This window comes from Balaenoptera acutorostrata, chromosome 4, assembly GCF_949987535.1.
Source record: "Balaenoptera acutorostrata chromosome 4, mBalAcu1.1, whole genome shotgun sequence".
NCBI lineage: Eukaryota > Metazoa > Chordata > Mammalia > Artiodactyla > Balaenopteridae > Balaenoptera > Balaenoptera acutorostrata.
The window spans coordinates 15,146,029-15,170,693 of NC_080067.1; the positions used below are offsets into that span (position 1 = coordinate 15,146,029).

General features: G+C 35.0%; 1 protein-coding gene across 2 annotated transcripts in view; it reads right to left on the reverse strand.

The window, feature by feature from the left end:
• The window catches only part of ACAD11 (acyl-CoA dehydrogenase family member 11), a 95,797-nt gene that overhangs the window by 47,422 nt on the left and 23,710 nt on the right, over positions 1-24,665 (reverse strand). For both annotated transcript variants that reach the window (XM_007180921.2, XM_057545893.1), the window contains exons 6-11: positions 14,140-14,281; positions 13,430-13,551; positions 11,443-11,549; positions 9,985-10,111; positions 4,461-4,538; positions 3,685-3,823 (exon numbers count right to left, since the gene is read on the reverse strand). In XM_007180921.2, the coding sequence (XP_007180983.2) occupies positions 3,685-3,823; positions 4,461-4,538; positions 9,985-10,111; positions 11,443-11,549; positions 13,430-13,551; positions 14,140-14,281 (715 nt within the window). The remainder of the gene's footprint in view (positions 1-3,684; positions 3,824-4,460; positions 4,539-9,984; positions 10,112-11,442; positions 11,550-13,429; positions 13,552-14,139; positions 14,282-24,665) is intronic.

Genomic DNA, 24,665 nt, shown 5'->3' on the forward strand with positions numbered 1-24,665 from the left:
GTAAACTTCTGCTTCTGAGCCATCTCCATTGTGAAGACTCTCCAGCTACCCAATCAGAAATATCTCCTTCCTTTGACCTCACATAGTAATTATTGTCTTTTTACCGCTAACACTGCTCTTACTTTTGTAATCCCATACCACCTAGAAAAGTACTAGGTAATATCTCAAGGATGCTAAACATGGAATCCCTGCCCTGGATAGAAAATGACAATAGATAACTTCAAAGACCCTCTCCAGCCCTCAGAGGGCATTGTGCAATACATGATACACTGCAGTATCACTCTCAGGTGAAAAAGAATGCTTCATGTCTGCTGTGGAGCAAAATGCTCTAGATGCCTTTCTCTGATTTTCATTCCCATCAAATTTCTAAAAATACTCTCTAAAACCTTTCTCTTGAATGCTGATTACTTATAAGATTTTGAGGAAGAATTTTTCAATATCGTCTCTTACAATGATATTAAGGACAGCTATTGAAATGCCTATGAAAATTGAGCTAAGTCTAAGTTAAGTCTCTCAAAACATGTTTGTACTCTGTTCAGGCACTCCTAACAGGGCCCAAGTTATATTAAAATGCACACAATTCCTAGTAGATTAACACAAGCTTAAAATTCTTTTCAACTGAGGGAGAAAATGAGTCTTGAATTATAATTAATGAAGTTCATTGTTTTCTTTGCTTGTTTTGAATCCAGTGTTTCTTGTAGTTCGAATGAGGTAAATATTGAATAAAAACTTTCCAAAAATTAGTTTATTCTGAGAATGTGACAAACCAAAGTTACCATTTATAGGTTCGTTAAAAAAAAAAAAAAAAGCCTAGATAAATTACTTGTACAAAAAGAAAAAATTTCCCCCAAATTAGCCTAAAGGTCCCCAAATTTTCTAGTAACGGCTTTAGAATTAAAATGACTATTTTCAACATTCCAATATATAATATTGTATGACTTATTGATGGGCAAAGAAACCAAACCAAAACAAAACAAAAGGCAAATCAGAAGACTACGTATGTGTACCATAATATTTTATAACTATTTGGGAAATAATTTGGGTATCTTGAGTAGAAATTCATCTCATATACACTTAAGAAAACTCTTAAGTATTTAATCGACATCAATTATATTCCCTTCTTTATCTGCTTTGTATAAAGCAAAACACAATGCTCTAAAACACAATAGCCCAAAGGCCTTCATGAATATATCTCCACTACAAAGAGAAAATGCCTAGTTTTCTACCTATGGTTTTACACATCTTGTTTGCTGAGGACAGTTGCTTATCATACTTTGGTCAAAGAAAATGTATTTCTCTTGCGAATTTTAAAATTTCAGCAGTTTGGTGGTATCTTATTACAACCGATAGACTAGTGAAATTTTAATACTAGAAAAAAGTCTATGACCACCTAGTGAAAAGTTCATAGGTCAAATGGAAAAATAGCGGCAGAGCTGCATCTGCAATGGATGCCTTCTATAGCATTATTTTTCATATTATGACCCATTAGTGTGTCATAAAATTAATTCAATGGAATATGACTAGCATTCTCTGAGAAATGAAAATAGATCAAAATAGAATACATTAGACTAGACTCAGTGGAAAATATATGAATTCATGTAGTAAGGGAAACTTGTTTCATGAAGCCTTTTTTCAGTAATATATGTCTCTCCCCTCCTCATTTCCATAAATCTATCCATCCATGAACACACACATAGAGCTTCATACGCTACATATTGGGTCACAATATAAAATATATTTCTTACTATGAGTGGCAATAAAAAAAGTTTTAAACAAAAGACTACCAGTTCTCTTTCCACAAAATTATGCTACCTATGTAGCATGATATAATAGCTACACATAAAGAGATCAAATCTATAGAAACTCTGTGAATAGATTTATTTACTTTTACAGTAGCCTCATTATTGGATTAAAATGTAGTCAGCAGTAAATAGACAAATCAGTGTTCTGAAGAGAGAAAACCATATCTGGGACAAGTTCAACCATTATCAGAGGTTTATGGACTATCTTAATAATTCCTAAGAAATGAGAGTCAAAGTCCAGTGTGGAAACACTTCGAGAAGCAACTAGATTGTGTTTTCTCTGACATCCAACATACCTCTTTTGGGCACTTCCCCACTTCACTAACTCTTTTTGGGAGGCTTCAGTACCAGGGCCATACAATAAGCACAAAAGGCAAAACTGAGGCCTAACTTGTGCAGGGACACTATAGGATATTATACAATTATCCTTCTACTACAAATCAAATGCCAGTCCTTGACTGGAAGCATCAAAAATAACCACAGTAACTTGGGGGAAAAAAGACAAAAGACATATCAAGGGTCTACCCTAGACCTACTGCGAGAATCTCCAGGGATGAAGCCTGTGAATCCGGATTTTTTAAAAGCTTCTTAGGGGGTTCCTTCTGCAAATTGAGTTTGAAAACACCTTCTGAAGACTACATTCCTGGTTTATTCCTTCCATATTACCTTTTTAAAGAAAAGTTGGCCTCCCTCCCTCATCCTTCCAATTTTTCATGCCAAAGTCCTTGAAGGCATCCTTGACTCCCCCATTAATACTTCATAACCAATCAGGAAATCCTCTTGGCTCTGCCCTCAAAATATATTTAGAATCTTTCCACTTCTCACTCTTTCCACTGCTACTCCCTTGAATAAATTCCCATCATCTCTCACCAAGACCATCACAACAAGACTCCCTGCTTACTTCCTTCTCTCCTTTTGTTAATTCTCAACATAGCAGCCAAAGGGATCCTTTTAAAACTGAAGTGACATCTTGTCACTCCTCTGCTCAAATCCCCATTTCACTGAAAGTATAAGCACTCACCTGCCCTATAAGTCCCAACATACAAGGCTCTTTCCTCTCTGATATCTTTTGCTATTCTTTCCCAGCCACACTGACCTCCTTGGCTATTCTTGAAATACACCAATCACACTCTTGCTTTAGGGCCTTTGCATTTTATGTTCTCTATGCTATGAAAACTCTTCCCCCAGATCTCAGCATGATTAACCCTCTCACCTTCTTTAAGTCTTTACTGAATGTCATTTTCTTAATAAGGCCTATTCTGAGCCTTTCATCTTAAATTGTTATGCACATTACCTGTCCCTCAGCATTCCAGAGCTCCCCTACCTTGCTGGTTTTTTTCCCCAAAGCACTTTTCATCTTCAAACTTACTATATAATTACTTATTTAATCTAGCTATTGTTTATTTTTGTCTCTGTCTATTAGAATGCCAGCTCCATGAGGCAGGAATCTTTGTGTATTTTATTTCATGATAGTTCCTAAAATACTGCTTGGCATATAGTAGGCAATTGACAAATAATTGGTGAGTAAATGGAGAGATAGTGAGACTAACCAAAAGATTTAAAACTCTATCCATTCTAACTAACCATAGATATGTTTAATACCCAGTTAGAAAACTGGAAACCTTATATGGCCAATCCCTTTGGTGGTGACTTCTATTCACTAATACTCTTAATGTAATGATGTTTAATAAAAGAATAATCCAATGAGAACTTTAGGTCCATTTTTAAAAATATTTAAATAAAAGTAACTGAAAGTAAAATTATAGACAAATTTATAGATCAATGACTTTGTGTAGAAAAACTTCCTTGTCAAAAAATAGAGAAATTTTAAACACTGCTCAAAATATCTGAGAAAAGTTCTGTTTTTAAATAATGTAGTAACCTGGTGCTTGGCAGTTAAAGGCATCTGGAGCAAAAAAGCATTTTCCTGTTTCTTCAGCAATCAAGGCATAGTCTACTTGGCTGAGACCGCTTACAGCTGGCAAAAACAAGTTCCAGAGGCCTTCTGCTTTGGCCATTTCCTGTCAAGGTGATGAATATGCCAGAGTTATCATAATTTATCATGACCTAAAATTATTTGTTTTTAAAAGATACTGGTATTTACGCCTTTTGAACTTATGAAATTATTTATTTCATTGTATCTTACAATGCAAGTAGTTATTAATTCACTATAAATCAACAATTTCTTAACAGTTAAGCTTCCTTAGATTTGGCTGAAAAACTAAATTTGCTTCCTTGAGTACTTCTTATCGAATCACAGCGATTATAAAATCTCCTACATCTGAGCATAATTATGCCAAATATACTATTTTGTCCATTTCAATTCCTAACATGTGTTAAAATTTGAAAACATGAAATTTGGATTAAGCCCATGTGGGAAGAATACCCTGCCTCAACTTCAGTCTCAAATGAGTAGTGTTGATTGTATTTTTAATTTGAACAGCTGTTAAGAGGCTGTCTTCATCACATACCATACACACACACACTACGTAACCTAATTTGTATATTACAGATTCTATTTTTAACTTTCTTTTTAAAAAGTTATAATTGATACAATTATCCTCTACATATATAACAACAGAAGCAACAACAAACTAAGGTCTCAAAAAATGCCTGTATATAAATTTTCCACTTTTAAGGTTCTCTTATTTTTCTTACCTTGAGTTTATCAATCACTAAAGGTTTTTTCCACTTGTCTACTGAATTTTCATTTTGAACATAGAACTCAATTACCTCCTTAAAGTATAAAAGGAAAAAAAGTTCATTAGTTAAAGTTAGAAAAGTAAATAATGCCATAAACTGCTAATATCCAAAGTAAACATGTTTAGGTGAAGAAGCTTTTTCAGCTGCTACTGAATCAGTAAAATTTCTTTCTAAAACCAGACACAGAAGTATAAAAAATTCTAGATGTTTGCTCCTCACAAAATTATGCTGCCTCTATATTAGAGGATTAACTTTCAAAATACTGTACCAAGATTTGAGTGTTCCATTTTCAGCAATATGGCATACTAGATGGTCATAGAATCCCCTCCCAGGATAATACAACTAAAAATGCTGGGTAAAATATTAAAAATAATTTAAAAAAATACATGTAGTAATAATACATAGCTGTGCTGGAAAGAAAATAAGGAAATTCCTCAGAGGCCAGGAATACAAAAGCCTGACTCTTCAGGTGTGAGTGAGCACTGGAACCAACTTCGTCTGGGGGATGTAGGCTGATCTATGTTCGCCTGGGCCCTAGTTTGCAGTGGGCCACATAGGCAGGGGTCAGGAGGTGAAACCAAATGCCCCAAACAAGGCAAGAGGGAGGATCAGAGATCACCACTTCCCTCCACCAAAGCCAGGATGCCTGATCAGCAAAACCTAACTGGAAAAAAATAGAAAACAAAACCAAAAACCCACCCCTCAGTGGTAGACCAAGGGAATAAAGGCCATTCACAGGATGGAACAGAAAAAAGAAACATTTCTAACCTGAGCCTGTCTTCAGCCAAGTTTGAGATCTTAATTCACAGACCTATGGGGCCCTAAAATTTTGAGTCAAAAATTAAGTTTACAGCGTTCCTGGTGACAATGCTTGAAAGCACCTGGCAGAAGCAAAAGCAAATTCACTCTGGAGGAAAAGAGCTTTTATAAAAAGCCTTAACTAATCCCTGCAGAGAAAATTCCATTCCAAAGAACATGAGTTCAGAATGAAAAAATACTAAACACTCAAGGTAACAAGTCACCATTAGCAAGAATTAACAAAAACAATAGTTCAACACAACAGAATCACACCTGCAAAGGCCACAGATAGAATAAAGATCAAACACAGAATATAAAGTATTTGTGTCCAGTAGATTTCAAGAATAAAGGAAGGAATTAAAAGGATGACAAAGGACTATCAAACTTGGCCAGACAAATTTGAAAAAGAACTGAATGCAACTTGAAGCAAAGAAAAACCATAGTAATTAAACTTAAAAATTCAATGGCAGTGGTTCTCAAACTTTGGTGACATCAGAATCACTTGGTAAAACACAAGAACACAGGCCCTATCCTACTTCAGTGAGTCTACTTCTGTATTCCTACTTCTGTAATCTTAACTAGCTCTCTAGGCAATTCTGACACAATCCAAATAATGAGACACACTGCTCTATGCAAGGTTGAAAAGTAGATTAGATGCAGCCAAAAAATAATAATAATAAATTGAAAGAAGGATCTGAAGAAACTATTCCTTTCTTGAATGAAGCACAGAAATTCAATAGAAGGAAAATATGAGTGGTTAAAAGATATGATGATACAGAGAGAATCATTACTTCCCTTTTCTCAGGCAAAAAAAGGAAAATAAAAGGAAAAAAAAAAAGGTAAAAGTTTATTAGCAGATTCTCATTAAAGGAACTTGATCCAAGAAGAAACATCTGACTTCTAAGAAGGAATAGTAAATAAGGTGATAAATACATGGGTAAATGGATATTTAAAAACTAGCCACATAAAAAACAATAACAATAATCTCTAATTTGTGCAACTAAATCAAGATGAACTAAAATATTGGACTATAAGGGCCTTCTCCAATATTTTGCTATTAAAGCATCTCTGTACTTATTTTCTACACATAGGCTAGTAGAATTACTGAATTAAAGGCTATGAACATTGGCCAAAACTCCAAATTACAAAATTATTTTCTAAAATTGTTCCACCAATTTACAGTCATATAAGTAATGTGTTAAAATGTTCCTTTTATTGAAGCATGGCTAGTCTAGAATACAGTTATATTTAGTTAAAACTTCAAGAAGACAAAGGATGGCTCTTTCACAGGCACCAGGATGAATAGCACTTGTCATTCTGTCAGGAAGTCAGTTAAGTTGGAAGATTTCCTGTTTAGTGTTGTTTATTATTTACATCCCTCACATTACTATGGAAATAGTCAATGCAATTGTGTTTGATAAGATATATGTTATGTAATACATGTACAAATTCCCCATCTGTGACTACCTCTCTATGACACTACAGTTCTGAGAAATTAAATTATGCCATTTATATAATTATTTAAAAATTTGTATTATTTAATACTTCCTGTTTTAAAGTCTATCGATTTGGAGATTTGCAAAATCTATTTGTGGTATGGTAGGAGTCAGAATTAAAATAAAGTATCTCATTACAAAGAAGCTTTCTTTAATTCTTTAAGTATGAAAAAGAGTTTACTGATGAAAAAAGAAAGCAGAAAATATGCTTGGTGCCTGATCAATTCTCCCCAAATATCACCTTTAACATCTAACTTTCTCATTCACTGATTGAGGTACTGCTTTGTATTATGTTGGTTCAGAATCTTAAATCTGAGCCTACAAATAATTTTGCAATATAATATGTTTTTTACTTTAAACTTAAGTCCGTTAGAAAAAAAGAAGCAACAGTTCCTCCCTAGTATATTATTAAACTCAGTAGGAAAATATGACTAATGTTATCATTATGTTAAAAGTGTGTTCTCAAATATGTCATGTTGCTAGTTCCTGTTTTACATGCTACTTTATTAGGACTCCATTTTAAATAGCAAGAATTGCCCTTTTTTTAATTTCTTTTTTTCTTCCAGTTTTATTAAGATATAATTGACATATAGCACTGTATATGTTTAAGGTATATGGCATAATAATTTGACTTACATACATCATGAAATGATTATCACAATAAGTTTAGTGAACACACATCATCTCATATAGATACAAAATTAAAGAAATAGAAAACATTTTTTCTTGTGATGAGAACTCATATTTCATATATAACATACAGCAATGTTAATTATATTTATCATGTTGTATATTACATCCCTAGTTAGCTATCTTATAACTGAAAGTTTACACCTTTTGACTACCTTCAACCAATTTCCCCTCCTCCTCCCAGGAAGAATTGCCTTTTAACATTTAAATGGATGATGGGTTCTGATGTTCTTACTTTATGATATCCAAGGAGTTTCAAAAGGTCATTAGAATAGCATAAACGGATCTTATTTTTTCCCATTATAGAAAATTGGAAAAATATGTAAAGTATTAAGAAAAAGTCATCAAGAGTCTTACTAGCTAAAGATATGTACTATCAAGATGTTAGTGTATCATATGATACAATCTTATTTTCTAGATATGACTGTTTTAGTTTTTATAAATGTAGTTATAATCATATTGGATAGAATTTTATAGGCTTTCCCCCCTTCTATTTTGAAAAAGCTAATTACTTTTCAAATGTGTATGTTCATAAACCAGGATTAGTACAGTCCAGAATCATTCTACAGGATAAAATGTTTTTACGGATGTTAGTACAAGTTTTTAAAGAAAGAAAAAGCTCACATTATTAAATGTAGATATATTCCAGATTTGAAAGATCTGCAGACACAAAATGATTATGGCTTTCCTTGCCACACAAAATGTTGATAATCTTTCCTTTAAAACTAGAGTGCTTTTTAAATTTATCATAAAACATTTTCCTTTATTGCAAATTCTTTGTAAATATTTTAGCAGCTGCATGATATGAGGTTCAGCAGATGCATCACAACCCAATTTGTAACACCTCTTCTGTGCTACATGCTTCCCTGGATCGCTCATTTACATTTATGAATGAAAGAACATGGCTACTTGGTTTCCTCTCCCAATTTGAGTCTCCTTTGAATAAATCAGGAAGGCTGATAGGAAAGCTGGGGTCTACACCAAACCCGCCATTGGAAAAAAAAAAAAAAAAATGGAGGAGCACTAACCGTCATTCGAAACCCTGGCTTCTTTGAAACACATCATATGCTTTTTTAGAGTACTCTGGCAGTTTTTTGTCTGGGGCAAACACCATTGCTACCCAGGAGTGTTAGAAACCAACTCAAGCAGCCCACCTATTACAGGTTAATTCTTAATCAAACATCTTGATTTCTCTTCCTCTTCTCACTCTTGCTCTCCACAACAGGCAATCATAGGGGATTCCATTGTTTTAAAAAAAAATCATTACCACCTGAGTTACAGTCCTCTCTTACTTCGAAATTCTTCTGAGATGTGTTAAGGTTTATTCTTTGGTATGATCCACTCTGCTTCCCAAATCCTCTTCCATTCTCTTTTCAAAACCTTTAGTCCTGTGATGTGTACTTCTCCTGTTTTTGTGCCTTTACCAATTCCATTTTTTAAAAATTTCTTTATTGTTAATTCAAGAGGATTTTATTTGTGTGAGGGGAGGTAAATGCTGATTTCAGTCTGCCATCTTGAACTCAAAGTGTTGCATTTTCTTTTTAACACCCAAGAGTTCAGAATTTTATTTTTTAAAAATATTTTAATTTTATACTGGAGTATAGTTGATTTACAATGTTGTGGCAGCTTCAGGTATACAGCAAAGTGATTCAGTTATACATATATATATTCTTTTTCAGATTCCTTTCCCATATTGGTTATTACAGAGTACTGAGTAGAGTACCATGTGCTATACAGTAGGTCCTTGTTGATTATCTATTTTATATATAGTATATTTTATATATATAAATTTTTATAATAATTTTTATCTTTTCTTCACAGCATTTATCATCTCTTACTTAATGTCTTTCTTTCATCCTAAAGTATAAGCTCTGTAGAAGCATAAGCCCTGTCTTCTTGGTCTTCTTTTTACTTTCAATGGCCTAACCCATTACTAGGTACCTAATAATTATTTGTTAACTGAATGAATGAATGTGTCACATAACTTGCCTACTCTCAGTGAATTTACTGAAACTTAACACCTTAAAATAGTAGCTTGTGGGGGAAGTGATGGTAGTATCTGTGAACAGCTTGAAATGATATACAAAATTTTCTGGGTATGCCTCTCTTGTTTAGCCTACAGTTCTCAATTTTCAAAGGGGCCCATTAAAGAAAAAAAAAAAAGGCTGAAAGTCACTGCCTTAAGAAAAGACCCCCAAAGTAGCATTTTACTCTAAAATATTTGAAGATCTCAACTTTGTAAACTGCTAATTCCCTCTGACTTAATTTTAACTCCACAGATTTATCTGTGGCATTCCCTTGGCATATTTTAGAAGCTTGGAATTTCTCAGGATCAGGTTCTGTAGCAGTTCAGTGCTAAGGTGAGGAGGGGCATCTAGGTAAGGATTGACTGCAAAGAAATGATACCACGGTACTCCTAGAAGCAGAGATAACAGGAGTAATTCATCAATAGTCTTGGAGCACAAATACATTCTGTTTGTTTATAGAATACTTACCTTTTCAGCTGGGAGGATGTGTTGTTTCATGAACTGCTTCACCCTAGTAAGAACTTCCTGGCCTGTCCTAGTCTGTACAAACAATTGTCTGGTAGTATCAGTCTGTGGAAGTGCAGTACTGAAAGTTCTTTATAAAAAAAAAGTTACAAAGATGTGCAAAACCATTATTATAGATTTCTGAATAGAATGTAAAGTCTTCCCCCAGTTTCCCAAAAACATCTCTCAGAAGAAGTTTCCATATTTTGGAGTTTTTTGTCTTTCATGTTATGGAAGGAATGCAGAATCACTTTATTTTGAACATTAAACTTTAGTGCTTAAAGCACTTTTTGGAGAAAACATAAGCCTGGCATGACCTCAATCAGTGGGAGTTTAAAATCTTTATTGAAGCCACATATCAGAATCTCTAAACAAGAAGGCAAAGAAATTGAATACAAATTTAATAATTACTCTTAGTATATGCCTCACAAATACAACTGCTGGATATCATTATAAACAAGACTTTAAAGATCATTATGAAGAGCAGTATCATCATTTGTTATGTTGTGGAGATAACAAATATTCATGTATGAGATGAACTGTAAAACACAACTGTCCTAATGATATGCCATGGATACTTGTGGCTTGGGCAGAATTTCCAGGGACAGCATCATCTGTGCATTCAGTAAGTGCTATATATCACACTGTTTTTTTTGTTTGTTTGTTTTAAATTTTGCTTTATATTGGAGGACAGTTGATTTACAACATTTACAATGTTTCAGGTATACAGCAAAGTGAATTCAGTTATACATATACATATAGCTATTCTTTTTCAGATTCTTTTCCCATATAGGTTATTACAGAGTACTGAGTAGAGTTCCCTGTGTTATATGGTAGGTCCTTGTTGATTATCATTATCTATTTTATATATAGTAGTGTGCATATGTTAATCTCAACCCCCTAATTTATTTCTCCCCTCCATCACACCTGTTAGATGGGAGTGTGTTTGGAAAAAGTGTATTAGATGTTCAAAAGTGCTCCACTAATGGAGATATGAATTTCAAATACTCTTATGAAATGTCTGAATACAGTTTCATGCAATGTCATGGTGGAAGAGAGCAACATTTCTAAACTTAATAAATCATCTTATATAATACATAACTTTAAACAGGTATATGTAAGTAACTTAAACATTAGAAGGAAACATTTGAGAATTTTATCAATATCTTAAAGGTTTATACATTCAAATTGGCAAAAAAAAAAAACCCTGTAAATCATTAAATGGGTATTTTCTTTAAATCTAAGGTCAATTTATTTTCAAGCATAAAAGAGATTTACTAAAAAAAATTTACCATGATTGGCAGCAGCAATTCTGGTGTTGTAAGCAATAAAAACAATCCCTATCCCCTTAAAGTTTATGACCTTCACATACCTAATAAAGGCTCTAATTTGAGTTAGCCACAGAATCTATATTTTGCTTACCTTTTTGAGAGTTGTAATCCAGTTTCTGCCAGAGGTTGCACAATATTGGCAAACTGAAAGCTACTTTCAGATGCATTATTTCCCAGAAGATATCTACTATATACTCCCTATAAGTAAATTAATACAAAGTGATTAAAATTCATGGAAAACTATTCTTCAACTATCCAGTCTTTCCACAGTTTCCCGGCTACGTGAATCACTAAACTTACAAGGTACTAAGATATAAATCAGACTATCAGTTCTATTAATTTACATGCAGGAATAATTATACCACTCCAAATTAAAGAATTACACTTGTATCATTTAATTAACATACTCTCATCATAACAGAATTATAACTGGAAAACAAACCAAACTTTAAAATGAGTTTAGCAATTACTAAAGATATCAAATTGGCAAGTTATACCACCTCTAAAGATCATTGCTCTCCCTTCACAGTGGAGAAAAAAAAAAATCTAAAGAAACCAAAATAAAATTAAAAACTATAAAACCAAAGAGAAGGCAATGAGAGACTTCTAAGAATATTTTATCTCATTTTTTGGACCCCTAATTTAGGTGAAACTATTCTCTTTTGAACAGTGTTAGTTGAATGCTCATCTGTTTTTCTTTCTTAATTCTCCATGTTCTGTGTTTCCAACATAGTATACTCTCCTGTTCCCTGTCCCAAACACAATCAACTGAATTTCATTAGTTTATTTCTTTATATAATTCTTTGTACAATAAAACACTGTAGCAGTCTTTCCATCATTTCCAATTTCACATTTCTAGTTAGAATGGAATGTTTATGATCATCTCTAAGGCTACTAACTACATAGTTTATGACATACATATTAATTTCAATCATAAACCATGTCAAGCTTTTATTTGAAATGAAAATACATTTTAAATTCAAAGCCTATCTGTTATCTCACTTTGGAAATTGACAGATATAGAAAAATACCATAAACCTATTTTGAGAAATGCATCCAATCAACATGATTAATATGATTAATATGATTCTAAACTACAGGATGAGATGTAAGACAACTATTTCCTAGACATTTCAGTTATTGGAGGACAGCATGAACTCTGAGGACAGGGAAAAATAACCATAATTTTCGTTAATCCTTCTTTTCCCATTCTTTTTTGTTTCTAAAATCTCTTATTTACTTGTTCTTCCTCCAAGCCCTAACCCCTTGCCAGAGAAGAAGCATCTCAATTTCTTAAATAAACTAAGACTCAAAGTATAAGGGAGCTGAGTTAGTATAATGAAGAATGCATTTGTCTAAACTGTAAATTTAAAAAACTGAATTTATGTTCAGTTTTCTCTCAAAATTTATCACATAACTATCATATTATTAGAAAATGGAAAATGGACAATTTAGCTTATCTGCTCACTCAAAAACATAATTAAGAGGCTTCTGTATGTTAGGTACTGTGCTGGCTTTGGGAAATACAATGATAATTCCTTCCTCCTCATCAGCCCTGATTAATAGGGTTTTATAATCTGAATCAGATATCATATATGGAGTTTAACTCTTTCTTATATTGGATATTCAGGAAATAACCAATTCTCAAATGCTTTTTCTCTTTTTGTCATTATGTCTTTCTCTCTCCCTTCTTCCATCTTTTTGGTTTATTATACCAAAAAGTGATACCACATTTTGCTACTCAACTTTTTCCCTTGCCAAATTCCTCTTCTGTAAACTCTGGATTTATGTTTTATCCATGTCTGATATTTGTTATTATGGAAACTAAATTGATCTAAAGATAAGAATATAAGGGAATACCCTGGTGGTCCAGTGGTTAGGACTCTGTGTTTTCAGTGTCGGGGGCCCGGGTTCAATCCTTGGTAGGGGAACTAAGATCCCACAAGCAGAGACATGATGTGGCCAAAAAGAAAAAAAAAAAAAAACAAAAAAAGGAATATAAAAGCCCCAAAGACCAAAAATATTGTCAACAGTACATCAATAAGTAATGGTGAAACACATGTTAAAAAATTAATTACCTGTGCTATTCCAGCAATTTTAAAATATGAAAGGGCAAGAAAGAAATTCCAGTTAGGAAGATTAGAATTAATTCCTCTGCAGCGGCAATATATTGAAATCAGTTCTTCCATTGATGGTATCCCTATAAAAACAGTACATACTATAAACTTTAATAAGAATGTCATGGTGAATATTTTAAAATGTCATATTGCATATAAATATAAAACTGAATATAAAATTAACCCATATAACAAAACATTAATCCATATAACAAAACATTATAATCTATATAATATTATAATTAAAATATTAATTATAATATGATATAATAACTTATAATATATTATTACTTATATTATATTATAGTATAAATTATATTCTATAATATAAATAATATATTATATTATTATTTATATTATTAATTATGTATAATAATAAAATATATTATAATTAAAACATTATGATCCATATAATTATAACCCATAAAACAAAACATGCTCTAAATGTTGATTTCCAAAAGAACATTATATGCAAATGATTATATTTTGTAACAAATTACTAGAAGTGGAATGATATATTCAAAAAAATCGATAGAATAAAATGATTTAAAAACATTTCAAGAAACAAAAGCTATTTATCTAAGATTGCAATATAATCCTTTTTTTAATTATGAAGAAAATATATATAATTTTATATTAATAGCAATTTAGGCAACATTATGTTTTCATACCTATATTTTCTTGCAAATGAGGACTTTGACTTAACAATGGAATGGTCCTTGGCCAAAAGTAGAACACAGAGAGATGAGCCAAGTCTGACAGAGGATGACCAATGGTTGAAAGCTCCCAATCTAGTACAGCTACAACTCGAGACTGTAATTAAAAATAAAAAGGTTTTAATATATTAAATCCAAAACAACTAAAATAAAGAGATGAATGAAATAGAATATATTGAAAATCATATTTTCCATCAAAAGCAAATGTGAGGCTGTAGTTTGCAGTCTTTACCCACAGTGGCACATTTCATTTATCAAATAGAGCCAAGTCCCCTGGTTCCATTACTGGCCAACAGCTCTGCATTTTACTTTACACAGCCTTAACATGTCTACTAATGAACGGAGGCAAAAGCAGTTGAAAAGTTTCAACTGGGAGTAACTATAGTAAAGAAGAAATTCTAACAATTACTTATAATTTAAGAATCTATGCTCTGGTAATGAATCTTACAACATAACAAATATTACACTCCTATGACAATAGTAATTTTTTAAAGTAAGTTATTTCATGCTGTAGATATAAAACTATAATTGTTATAAAAGATGCTGTTTGTTTTATGAATACAAAATCCACCATTATATAGCAACATGATAAAAGAGTTGTGTAATTTGGAACCAATAACACAGAAAGTTTTCCTCATTGTATTTTGTAACAATATGTATCAAGGGACTATATAGCTTTATGTTAAGAACACAGGACATTCAACTGCAAATACAAGGGGAAAAGGCAATTTGTAAAATAATATGCATAGTATGATCCTATTTGTTTAAATAAAAAGGGTACAAATGAATATGCAAAGTTGAAAGAATATACACCAAACTGATAGCAATGGCTATGGTTACTTCATGGGACTGAGGCAGGAGGGATGGGATATGGGAGGAGACACTCCATTGGAGGGTTCTTTATGGGAGGAGTGACATGATAGGATTTGTATTTTAAGGTCACTCTTGCTGCTATATTTTGAATAGACTGTAGGGGAGGCAATGAGGAGGCTGCAGCAATAATCTAGACAAGGTTATCTAAGCCAGATAAAACAGCAAAGCTCACTTAGGCAGTGCAAGTTACTGGGTTTCATGCCTTTATGTAACTTTGTGTGTGCTTGCACTCCCTTGCTTCTCTCACACACTTGAACACATTATTGTAGCTTTAAGGAAAAATGTGGTCTTTGGAATCACAGACCTGTATTCAAGTCCTAGCTCCACCATTTACTGGCTGTGTAATTCTGGACAAGCTAGTTAACCTTTCTGATTCTCAATTTTTGCAGCCATAACATATACCTCTTGCATAGAGTTAGTGTCAAGATGAAATAAGAGCAGGTAACATGTCTATTTTGTTTACCAGTGTCTAGCTGCGAAGTACCTGACATACAGTAGGTGGCCAAAATGTATTTATTCAATGAATAAGTACAGAGCCTGGCATATAGCAGGCAATAAAAAACTTACCATTATGACTATGGGAAAAATTGATCACTGCTTCCTCTATGGTTTGACTTCATAAGACTTTTTATGGTTGTGGTTATATTGAATTATGTTACCATGTTAGCTAGATTTGTTAAATTTGCTTAAAAAAAGGATTGGACGCATTCTTCTCTATACCATTCTGTTTGTTTCTGTGCTCTTGATGTCCAAAGAAAAGAAGATGATATACTTAATTATGCTATAAATGTTTACCTTTTTTAAATTGAAAATTGGGAATTTTCCCCGGAGTTAAGTTTCAAGAAATTTGAAACATTTTAAAAGTAATTACCCAAAAAGCTATAAAACAATAGCCAGTGAGAAAAACTGATGGTTCATCAAATCATCAATTAGTATAAATTAATTAGCAATGGTTTATTAGAATCCTGTCTATTCCTGTTTGTGTACAGAGCTATAAAAAGCATAGCATAACTTCTAGTGGATGAGGTGAACATTTACTAATTCACTTTGCTGCTAAAGAACTTAAAATGATTTCTGAGAGTTTTTCTGAAACCTCAGCACAACTGAAGCTTTTCATTTTGTTGATTATCTTCTACATTGAGTTTTATTTTCTAGGTATGCTTTTTGCCATATTGAATTTTTTTTTTAATTTTTAATTTATTTTTGGCTGTGTTGGGTCTTCGTTGCTGCACGCGGCCTTTCTCTAGTTGCGGCGAGCAGGGGCTACTCTTCACTGTGGTGTGCGGGCTTCTCATCGCAGTGGCTTCTCTTGTTGTGGAGCACGGGCTCTAGACACACAGGTTTCAGTAGTTGTGGCATGCAGGCCCTAGAGCACACGGGTTTTAGTAGTTGTGGTGCAGAGGCTCAGTAGTTGTGGCTCGCGGGCTCTAGAGCACAGACTCAGTAGTTGTGGTGCACAGGCTTAGTTGCTCCGCGGCACGTGGGATCTTCCTGGACCAGGGATCGAACCTGTGTCCCCTGCATTGGCAGGCGGAATCTTAACCACTGCTCCACCAGGGAAGTCCCTTGAATTTTATTAATATGTATGTATATTACCTTTTCAAAACAAAAGAAACACATGCAATACAGTAGGACTGACAATAGATGAAGGAGGTAGGAAAAAAGATAATAATTTTTAATAAAGTGATAAAGCTAAGAGTAGGTTATTACACAAAATTAAATGTCACAGGTCATATTGATATATAGTTTTTAGTGTTGACAGCAAAATTTGCTCTGAGTTTTCTATGGACAAAATAAAGTATGAAGCATAATCAGTCACAATGTTTATAGTGCATGTAGATTAAAAACAAACCAGCTGCACTTGGGTTGCTTCCAAGTGCCCATCAACAGATGATTGGGTTAAGAGGATGTGGTAATATACACAATGGAATATTACTCAGCCATACTAAAGAATGAAATATTGCCATTTGCAGCAACATGGATGGACCTAGAGAATATTATGCTTAGTGAAATAAGTCAGACAGAGAAAGATAAATACTGTATGATATCATTTACATGTGGAATCTAAAATACAATACAAATGAATGCATAGGCAAAACAGAAACAGACTCACAGATATAGAAAACAAACTTGTGGTTACAAAGGTGAAAGGGGAGGGGAGAGGGACAAATTAGGGGTATGGGATTAACAGATACAAACTACTATATACAAAACAGATAAGCATCAAGGATATATTGTATTGCACAGGGAATTATACTCATCATCTTATAATAACCTATAATGGAGTATAATCTGCAAAAACACTGAATGACAATGCTTTACATCTGAAACTGAAACTAACATTATATTACAAATCAACTGTACTTCAAAACAAAGCAAAAAAAACCCAGCTGCTCAAGAGTGACAATTTTCATGGAGAGATCAGTCAAGAGATCAGTCAACTATAAGCAGAACAACCATCAATGAAAAAGACCAGAACCTACCAGAAAAGATCTTCTACAACTAAAAACATAAAGAAGGAACCACAATGGGGTGGGTAGGACAGGTGGACTCACAATATAGTCAAGTCCCATAACCCCAGTTGGATGACCCACAAACTGGAGAATAATTACACTGCAGAGGTTTTCCCACAGGAGTGAGAGGTCTGAGCCCCACGTTGGGCTCCCCATTCTGGGGGTCCTGCATCAGGAAGATGAGCCCCCAGTGCATTTGGCTTTGAAGGCTAGTGGTGCTTAATTATGGGAGTCCCAGAGGATTGGGGAAAACAGAGACTTCACTCTTAAACAGTGCACAAAAAATCTCACACACTCCAGGACCCAAAATAAAAGCCATAACTTGATAGGAGCCTGGGACAGACCTACCTGTTGGTCTTGGAGAGTCTCCCAGAGAGGCAGGAGGCAACTGCAGCTCACCTTGGGGCCACAGACACTGGTGGCAGCCATTCTTGGGAGCTCCTTCTACCATGTGGACATTGGTGTTGGCAGGCACCATTGTGGAATCCTCCCTCTGGCTTATTACCCCCAGGACCCAGCCCTGCCCTGGCCCAACAGCCTGTAGTCGCCAGTGCTGGGGCGCCTCAAGCCAAGCAACCCACTGGGCAAGGACACAGCCCCACCCATCAGCAGACAGGCTGCCTTAAGACCCCCTAAGCCCACAGCTGCCTCTGGACATGGCCCTGCCTACCAGAGGGCCCAGGACCTAGCTCCAGCCACCAGTGGGCAGGGACCAGATGGAAGAAAACCACAATCTGGCAGCCTGCAGACCCAGCCCATCTACCAACAGGCCAGAGACCCTGCCCTGGGACAAGCTTGGCCCCAGCCCTGTTCACTAGCAGGCTAATTCAAGCTTCTGGACACCCCCGACCCTGTGTCAGAAACCCAACCCCCACCAGCAGCAATCTGATACCATCTCTGGAATCCTTGGACCCTGCAACTGACTCCAGGACCTCCTCTGCCTGCCAGTAGTCTGGAAATAACCCCAGGACCTGGCTTCACCCACTAGGAAGGTGGGCAACAACCCTGGAGTCTTCTGGACCCTGACTCTGCCAACCAGTGAGCCAGCACTAGCCCTGGGGCCCCCCTGGGCTAGTTCTTCAGTCAGCGGCCTTGTGACCCAGCCCCGCCAACCAGCAGCCGGCAGCCTTCACATAAGGCAGAGCATAGCAACCAACCGGACTGGGGGCTAACCAAACCTACCAGACTGCCCACATATTCAGCTGGCCACAAGAGAAGGTCCCAGGTAGCCCTCATAGGGGGAACCCCTAGAGCATATAGCTTGGGAGATGAGAAAGAAGTGCACTGCTGGGATGCATAGGACATCTGCTACAGAAGGTCACTTCTCCAAGGTCGGGAAATGTAACTAACTTAGCAGATACATAAAAATACAAACAGCAACTTAGGCAAAATGAGGTGACAGAGGAACATGCTCCAGATGAAGAAATAAGACAAAACCCCAGAAAAAGAACTAAGTGAAGTGGAGACAGGAAACCTACTTAAGAAAGAGTTCAGGGTAGTGATGGTAAAGATGATGAAAAAACCCAGGAGAAGAATGGATACACAGAGCGAGAAGTTAGAAGTTCTTAACAAAGAGTCAAAAAATATGCAGAACAACTGAACAGAGATGAAGAATACAATAAATGACATGAAAAAATATACTAGAAGTAATCAACGGTAGACTAAATGATACAGAGGAATGGATCAGTGAGCTGGAAGACAGAGTAGTGCAAATCACTGATGTGGAACAGAAGAAAGAAAAAATAATGAAAAGAAATGAGGACAGTTTAAGAGACCTCTGGGACAACATCAAGCACAATAACATTTGCATTATAGAGGTCCTACAAGGAGAAGAGAGAGAGAAAGGGGATGAGAACATATTTGAAGACATAATAGCTAAAAACTTCCCTAACCTGGGAAAGGCAATAGACATCCAAGTCCCATAAGTGTAGAGTCCCATAAAGGATTAACCCCAAGGGGAACATGCCAAGACACATTTTAATTAAAATGGCAAAAAGCAAAGATAAAGAGAGACTATTAAAAGCAACAAGGGAAAAGCAAAAAATAACATATAAGGGAACTCCCATAAGGTTATCAGCTGACTTTTCAGCAGAAACTCTACAGGCCAGAAGGGAGTGGTACAATACCTTTAAAGTGGTGAAAGGGGGGCTTCCCTAGTGGTGCAGTGGTTAAGAATCCATCTGCCAATGCAGGGGACACAGGTTCGAGCCCTGGTCCGGGAAGATCCCACATGCCATGAAGCAACTAAGCCTGTGCACCACAGCTACTGAGCCTGCACTCTAGAGCCTGCGAGCCACAACTACTGAGCCCACACGCCACAACTACTGAAGCCCACGTGCCTAGAGCCCATGCTCTGCAACAAGAGAAGCCACCAAAATGAGAAGCCCACACATCACTACAAAGAGTAGCTTCCACTCGCCACAACTAGAGAAAGCCAGTGCACAGCAAAGAAAACCCAACACAGCTAAAAATAAATAAATTAAAGAAATAAATTTAAAAAAAAAGAATAAACTGATGAAAGGGAAACCCTACAACCAGGAATATTCTACCCAGCAAGGCTCTTATTCAGATTTGATGAAGAGATCAAAAGTTTTACAGACAGACAAAAGCTAAAAGAGTTCAGCATCACCAAACTAGGTTTATAAGAAACGTTAAAGAAACTTCTCTAAGCAAAAAAGAAAAGGCCACAACTAGACACAAGAAAATTATGAAATGAAAAAGTTCATTGGTAAAGGCAAACATAAGTAAAGGTAGGAAATTATCCATGTACAAAGCTAGTAGGAAGATTAAAAGACAAAAGTAGTAAAATCATTAATATCCACAATAAGCAGGTAAGGAATACACAACCAATTATATGTAAAATATGATATCAAAAACAGTAATCATGAGAGGAAGAGAGTACAAATGCAGGGTTGTTAAAATGCATTTGAAATTAAGCAGTCAGCAACTTAGAACAATCATATATATATATATATATATATATATATATATATATATATATATATATATATGTATGTATGTATACCCACCTACCTCATCATAACCACAAACCAAAAATCTATAATAGATATACATACAAAAAAGAAAAAGGAATCCAAACATAACTCTAAAGATACTCATCACATCACATGACAAGAGAACAAAAGAATAAGAAAGGGGAAAAAAAGACCCACAAAACAATTCTAAAACAATTAACAAAATGGCAATAAGAACTTACATATCAGTAATTACCTCAAATGTAAGTGAAATAAATGCTCCAATCAAAAGACACAGAGTGGCTGAATGGATACAAAGACAAGACCTGTATAGATGCTGCCTACAAGAAGCTCACTTGAGATCTAAAGACACACAAAGACTGAAAGTGAGAGGATGGAAAAAGGTATTCTATGTAAATGGAAATCAAAAGAAAGCTGGGGTAGTAAAAGTTATATCAGACAAAATAGACTTTAAAATAAAGACTGTTACAAGAGACAAAGACACTACACATAATGATCAAGGGATCAATCCAAGAAGAATATATAACAATTGTAAATACATATGCACCCAACATAGGAGCACCTAAATACATAAAGCAAATATTAGCAGACATAAACGGAGATATCGACAGTAACATAATACTAGTGGGGGACTTTAACACCCCACTTACATTAATGGACAGATCACCCAGACAGAAAATCAATAAGCCTTAAATGACACATTAGAACAGATGGACTTAGTTGATATATATAGAATACTCTATCCGAAAGCAGCGGAATACACATTCTTTTCAAGTGCACATGGACCATTCTTCAGGATAGATCACATGCTAGACCACAAAACAATCCTCAGTAAATTTAAGAAAAATGAAATCATATGAAGCATCTTTTCCAACCACAACGCTAAGAGACTAGAAATCAACTACTAGAAAAAAACTGCAAAAAACACAAGATGCTAAACAATATGTTACTAAACAACAAATGGAACACTGAGGAAGTCAACAAGGAAATAAAAACTTACCTAAAGACAAATGAAAATGAAAACGTGATGATCCAAAATTTATGAGATGCAGCAAAAGCAGTTCTAAGAGGGAAGCTTATAGTGATACAAGCTTACCTCAGAAAAAAGAAAAATCTCAAATAAACAACTTAAACTTACACCTAAAGGAACTAGAAAAAGAAGAACAAACAAAACCCAAAGTCAGTAGGAGAAAAGAAATCGTAAAGATCAGAGCAGAAATAAATGAAATAGAGACTAAAAAAATCAATAGAAAAGATAAATGAAACTAAAAGCTGGTTCTCTATGAAGATAAGCAACACTGATAAACCTTTAGTCAGACTTATCAAGAAAAAAAGGGAGAGGTATCAAATCAATAAAATCAGAAATGAAAAAGAAGTTACAACTGACATCACAGAAATATAAAGAATCATGAGAGACTACAATGAACAACTATATGCCAATGAAATCAACAACCTCGAAGAAACAGACACATTTTTAGAAAGGCACAATCTTCCCAGACTGAACCAGGAAGAAATAGAAAATATGAACAGATCAATTACCAGTAATGAAATTGAATCAGTAATTTAAAAACTCCCAAGAAACAGAAGTCCAGAACCAGATGGCTTCATGGGTAAATTCTACCAAACATTTACAGAAGAGTTAATGCCTATCCTTTTAAAACTATTCCAAAAAATTGCAGAGGAAGTAACACTTCTGAACCCATTCTATGAGGCAAGCATCACACTGATATCAAAACCAGACAAAGATATGACAAAAAAAGAAAGTTACAGGCCAATATCACTGATGAACATAGATGCAAAAATCCTCAACCAAATACTAGCAAACCAAATACAACAACACATTAAAAGGATCATACACCATGATAAAGTGGGATTTACCCCAGGGATGGAAGGACTTTTCAATATCTGCAAATTAATCAATGTGATACACCACATTAATAAACTGAAGAATAAAAATCATATGATCATCTCAATAGATGCAGGAAAAGCTTTTGACAAAATTCAACATCCATTTATGGTATTTTTCTCAAGAGAGTGGGCATAGAGTAGGGAACATATCTCAACATAATGAAGGTCATTCATGACAAACCCACAGTTAACATCATACTCAACAGTGAAAAGCTGAAAGGATTTCCTCTAAGATCAGGTACAAGACAGGGATGCCCACTCTTGCCATTTTTATTCAATATAGTATTGGAAGTCCTAATCACAGCAGTCAGACAAGAAAAAGAAATAAAAGGAATCCAAATTTGAAAGGAAAAAGTAAAACTGTCACTCTTTGTAGATCACATGGTACTATACATAGAAAATCCTAAAGACACCACCAGAAAACTACTAGAGCTCATCAATGAATTTGGCAAAGTTGCAGGATACAAAATTAATGTACAGAAATCTGTTGCATTTCTATACACTAACAAAGAACTATCAGAAAAAGAAATTAAGGAAAGAATCCCATTTACCATTGCATCAAAAAGAACAAGATACCTAGGAATAAACCTACCTAAGGAGGTAAAAGACCTGCAGTTGGAAAACTATAAGATACTGACAAAAGAAAATGAAGATGACACAAACAGACGGAAAGATATACCATGTTCTTGGACTGGAAGAATTAATATTCTTAAAATGACCATACTACCCAAGGCAATCTACAGATTCAATGCAATCCCTATCAAAATACCAATGGCATTTTTCACAGAACTAGAACAAATAATTCTTAAATTTATATGGAGGGAATTCCCTGGAGATCCAGTGGTTAGGACTCTGTGCTTTCACTGCCAAGGGCCCGAGTTCAATCCCTGGTAGGGGAACTAAGATCCCATGAGGCGTGCAGTGTGGCCAAAAAAAATTTAAAGTTTTATGGAAACACAAAAGACCCTGAATAGCGAAAACAATCTTGAGAAAGAACAGAAGTGGAGGAATCATGCTCCCAGACTTCAGATTATACTACACAGCTACAGTCATTAAAACAGTATGGTTGGGCTTCCCTGGTGGCGCAGTGGTTGAGAATTTGCCTGCCAATGCAGGGGACACGGGTTCGGGCCCTGGTCTGGGAAGATCCCACATGCCACAGAGCAGCTGGGCCCGTGAGCCATAATTACTGAGCCTGCGTGTCTGGAGCCTGTGCTCCGCAACAAGAGAGGCCGTGAGAGTGAGAGGCCCGCGCACCGCGATGAAGAGTAGCCCCCGCTTGCCACAACTAGAGGAAGCCCTCGCACAGAAACGAAGACCCAACACAGCCATAAATAACTAAATAAAATTAATTAATTAAAAAAAAAAACAGTATGGTATTGGCACAAAAACAGACACAAAGATCAATGGAATATAACAGAGAATGCAGAAATAAATCCATGCACTTATGGTCAATTAATCTATGACAAAGGAGGCAAGAATATATAATGGAGAAGACAGTCTCTTCAAAACTGGTTCTGAGAAAACTGGACAGCTACATGTAAAAGCATGATATAAGAACATTTTCTCATACTACATACAAAAATAAATTCAAAATGGATTAAAGACCTAAATGTAAGACTAGAAATGAAACTCCTAGATGAAAACAGACCACACTCTTTGATATAAATTGTAGCCATATGTTTTTAGATTTATCTCCTAAAGCAAAGGAAATAAAAGCAAAAATAAACAAATGGGGCCTAATTAAACTTAAAAGCTTTTGCACAGCAAAGGAAACCATCAACAAAATAAGAAGACAACCTACTGAATGGGAGAAAATATCTGCAAATGATATGACCAATAAGGGATTAATATCCCAAATATATAAACAGCTCATACAACTCAATATTTTAAAAAAAAAAAAACCTGATTAAAAAATGGGCATAAGACCTGAATAGACTTTTTTCCAAAGAGGAAATGCAGATGGTCAACAGGCACATGAAAAGATGTTCAACATCGCTAATCATTAGGGAAATGAAATCAAAACCACAATGAGATATCACCTCACACCTGTCACAATGGCCATCATCAAAAAGAACACAAATAGCAAATGCTAGTGAGGATGTGGAGAAAAGGGAACCCTCATACAATGTTGGTGGGAATGTGAATTCGTGCAGCCACTGTGCAAAACAGTATGGAGGTTTTGCAAAAT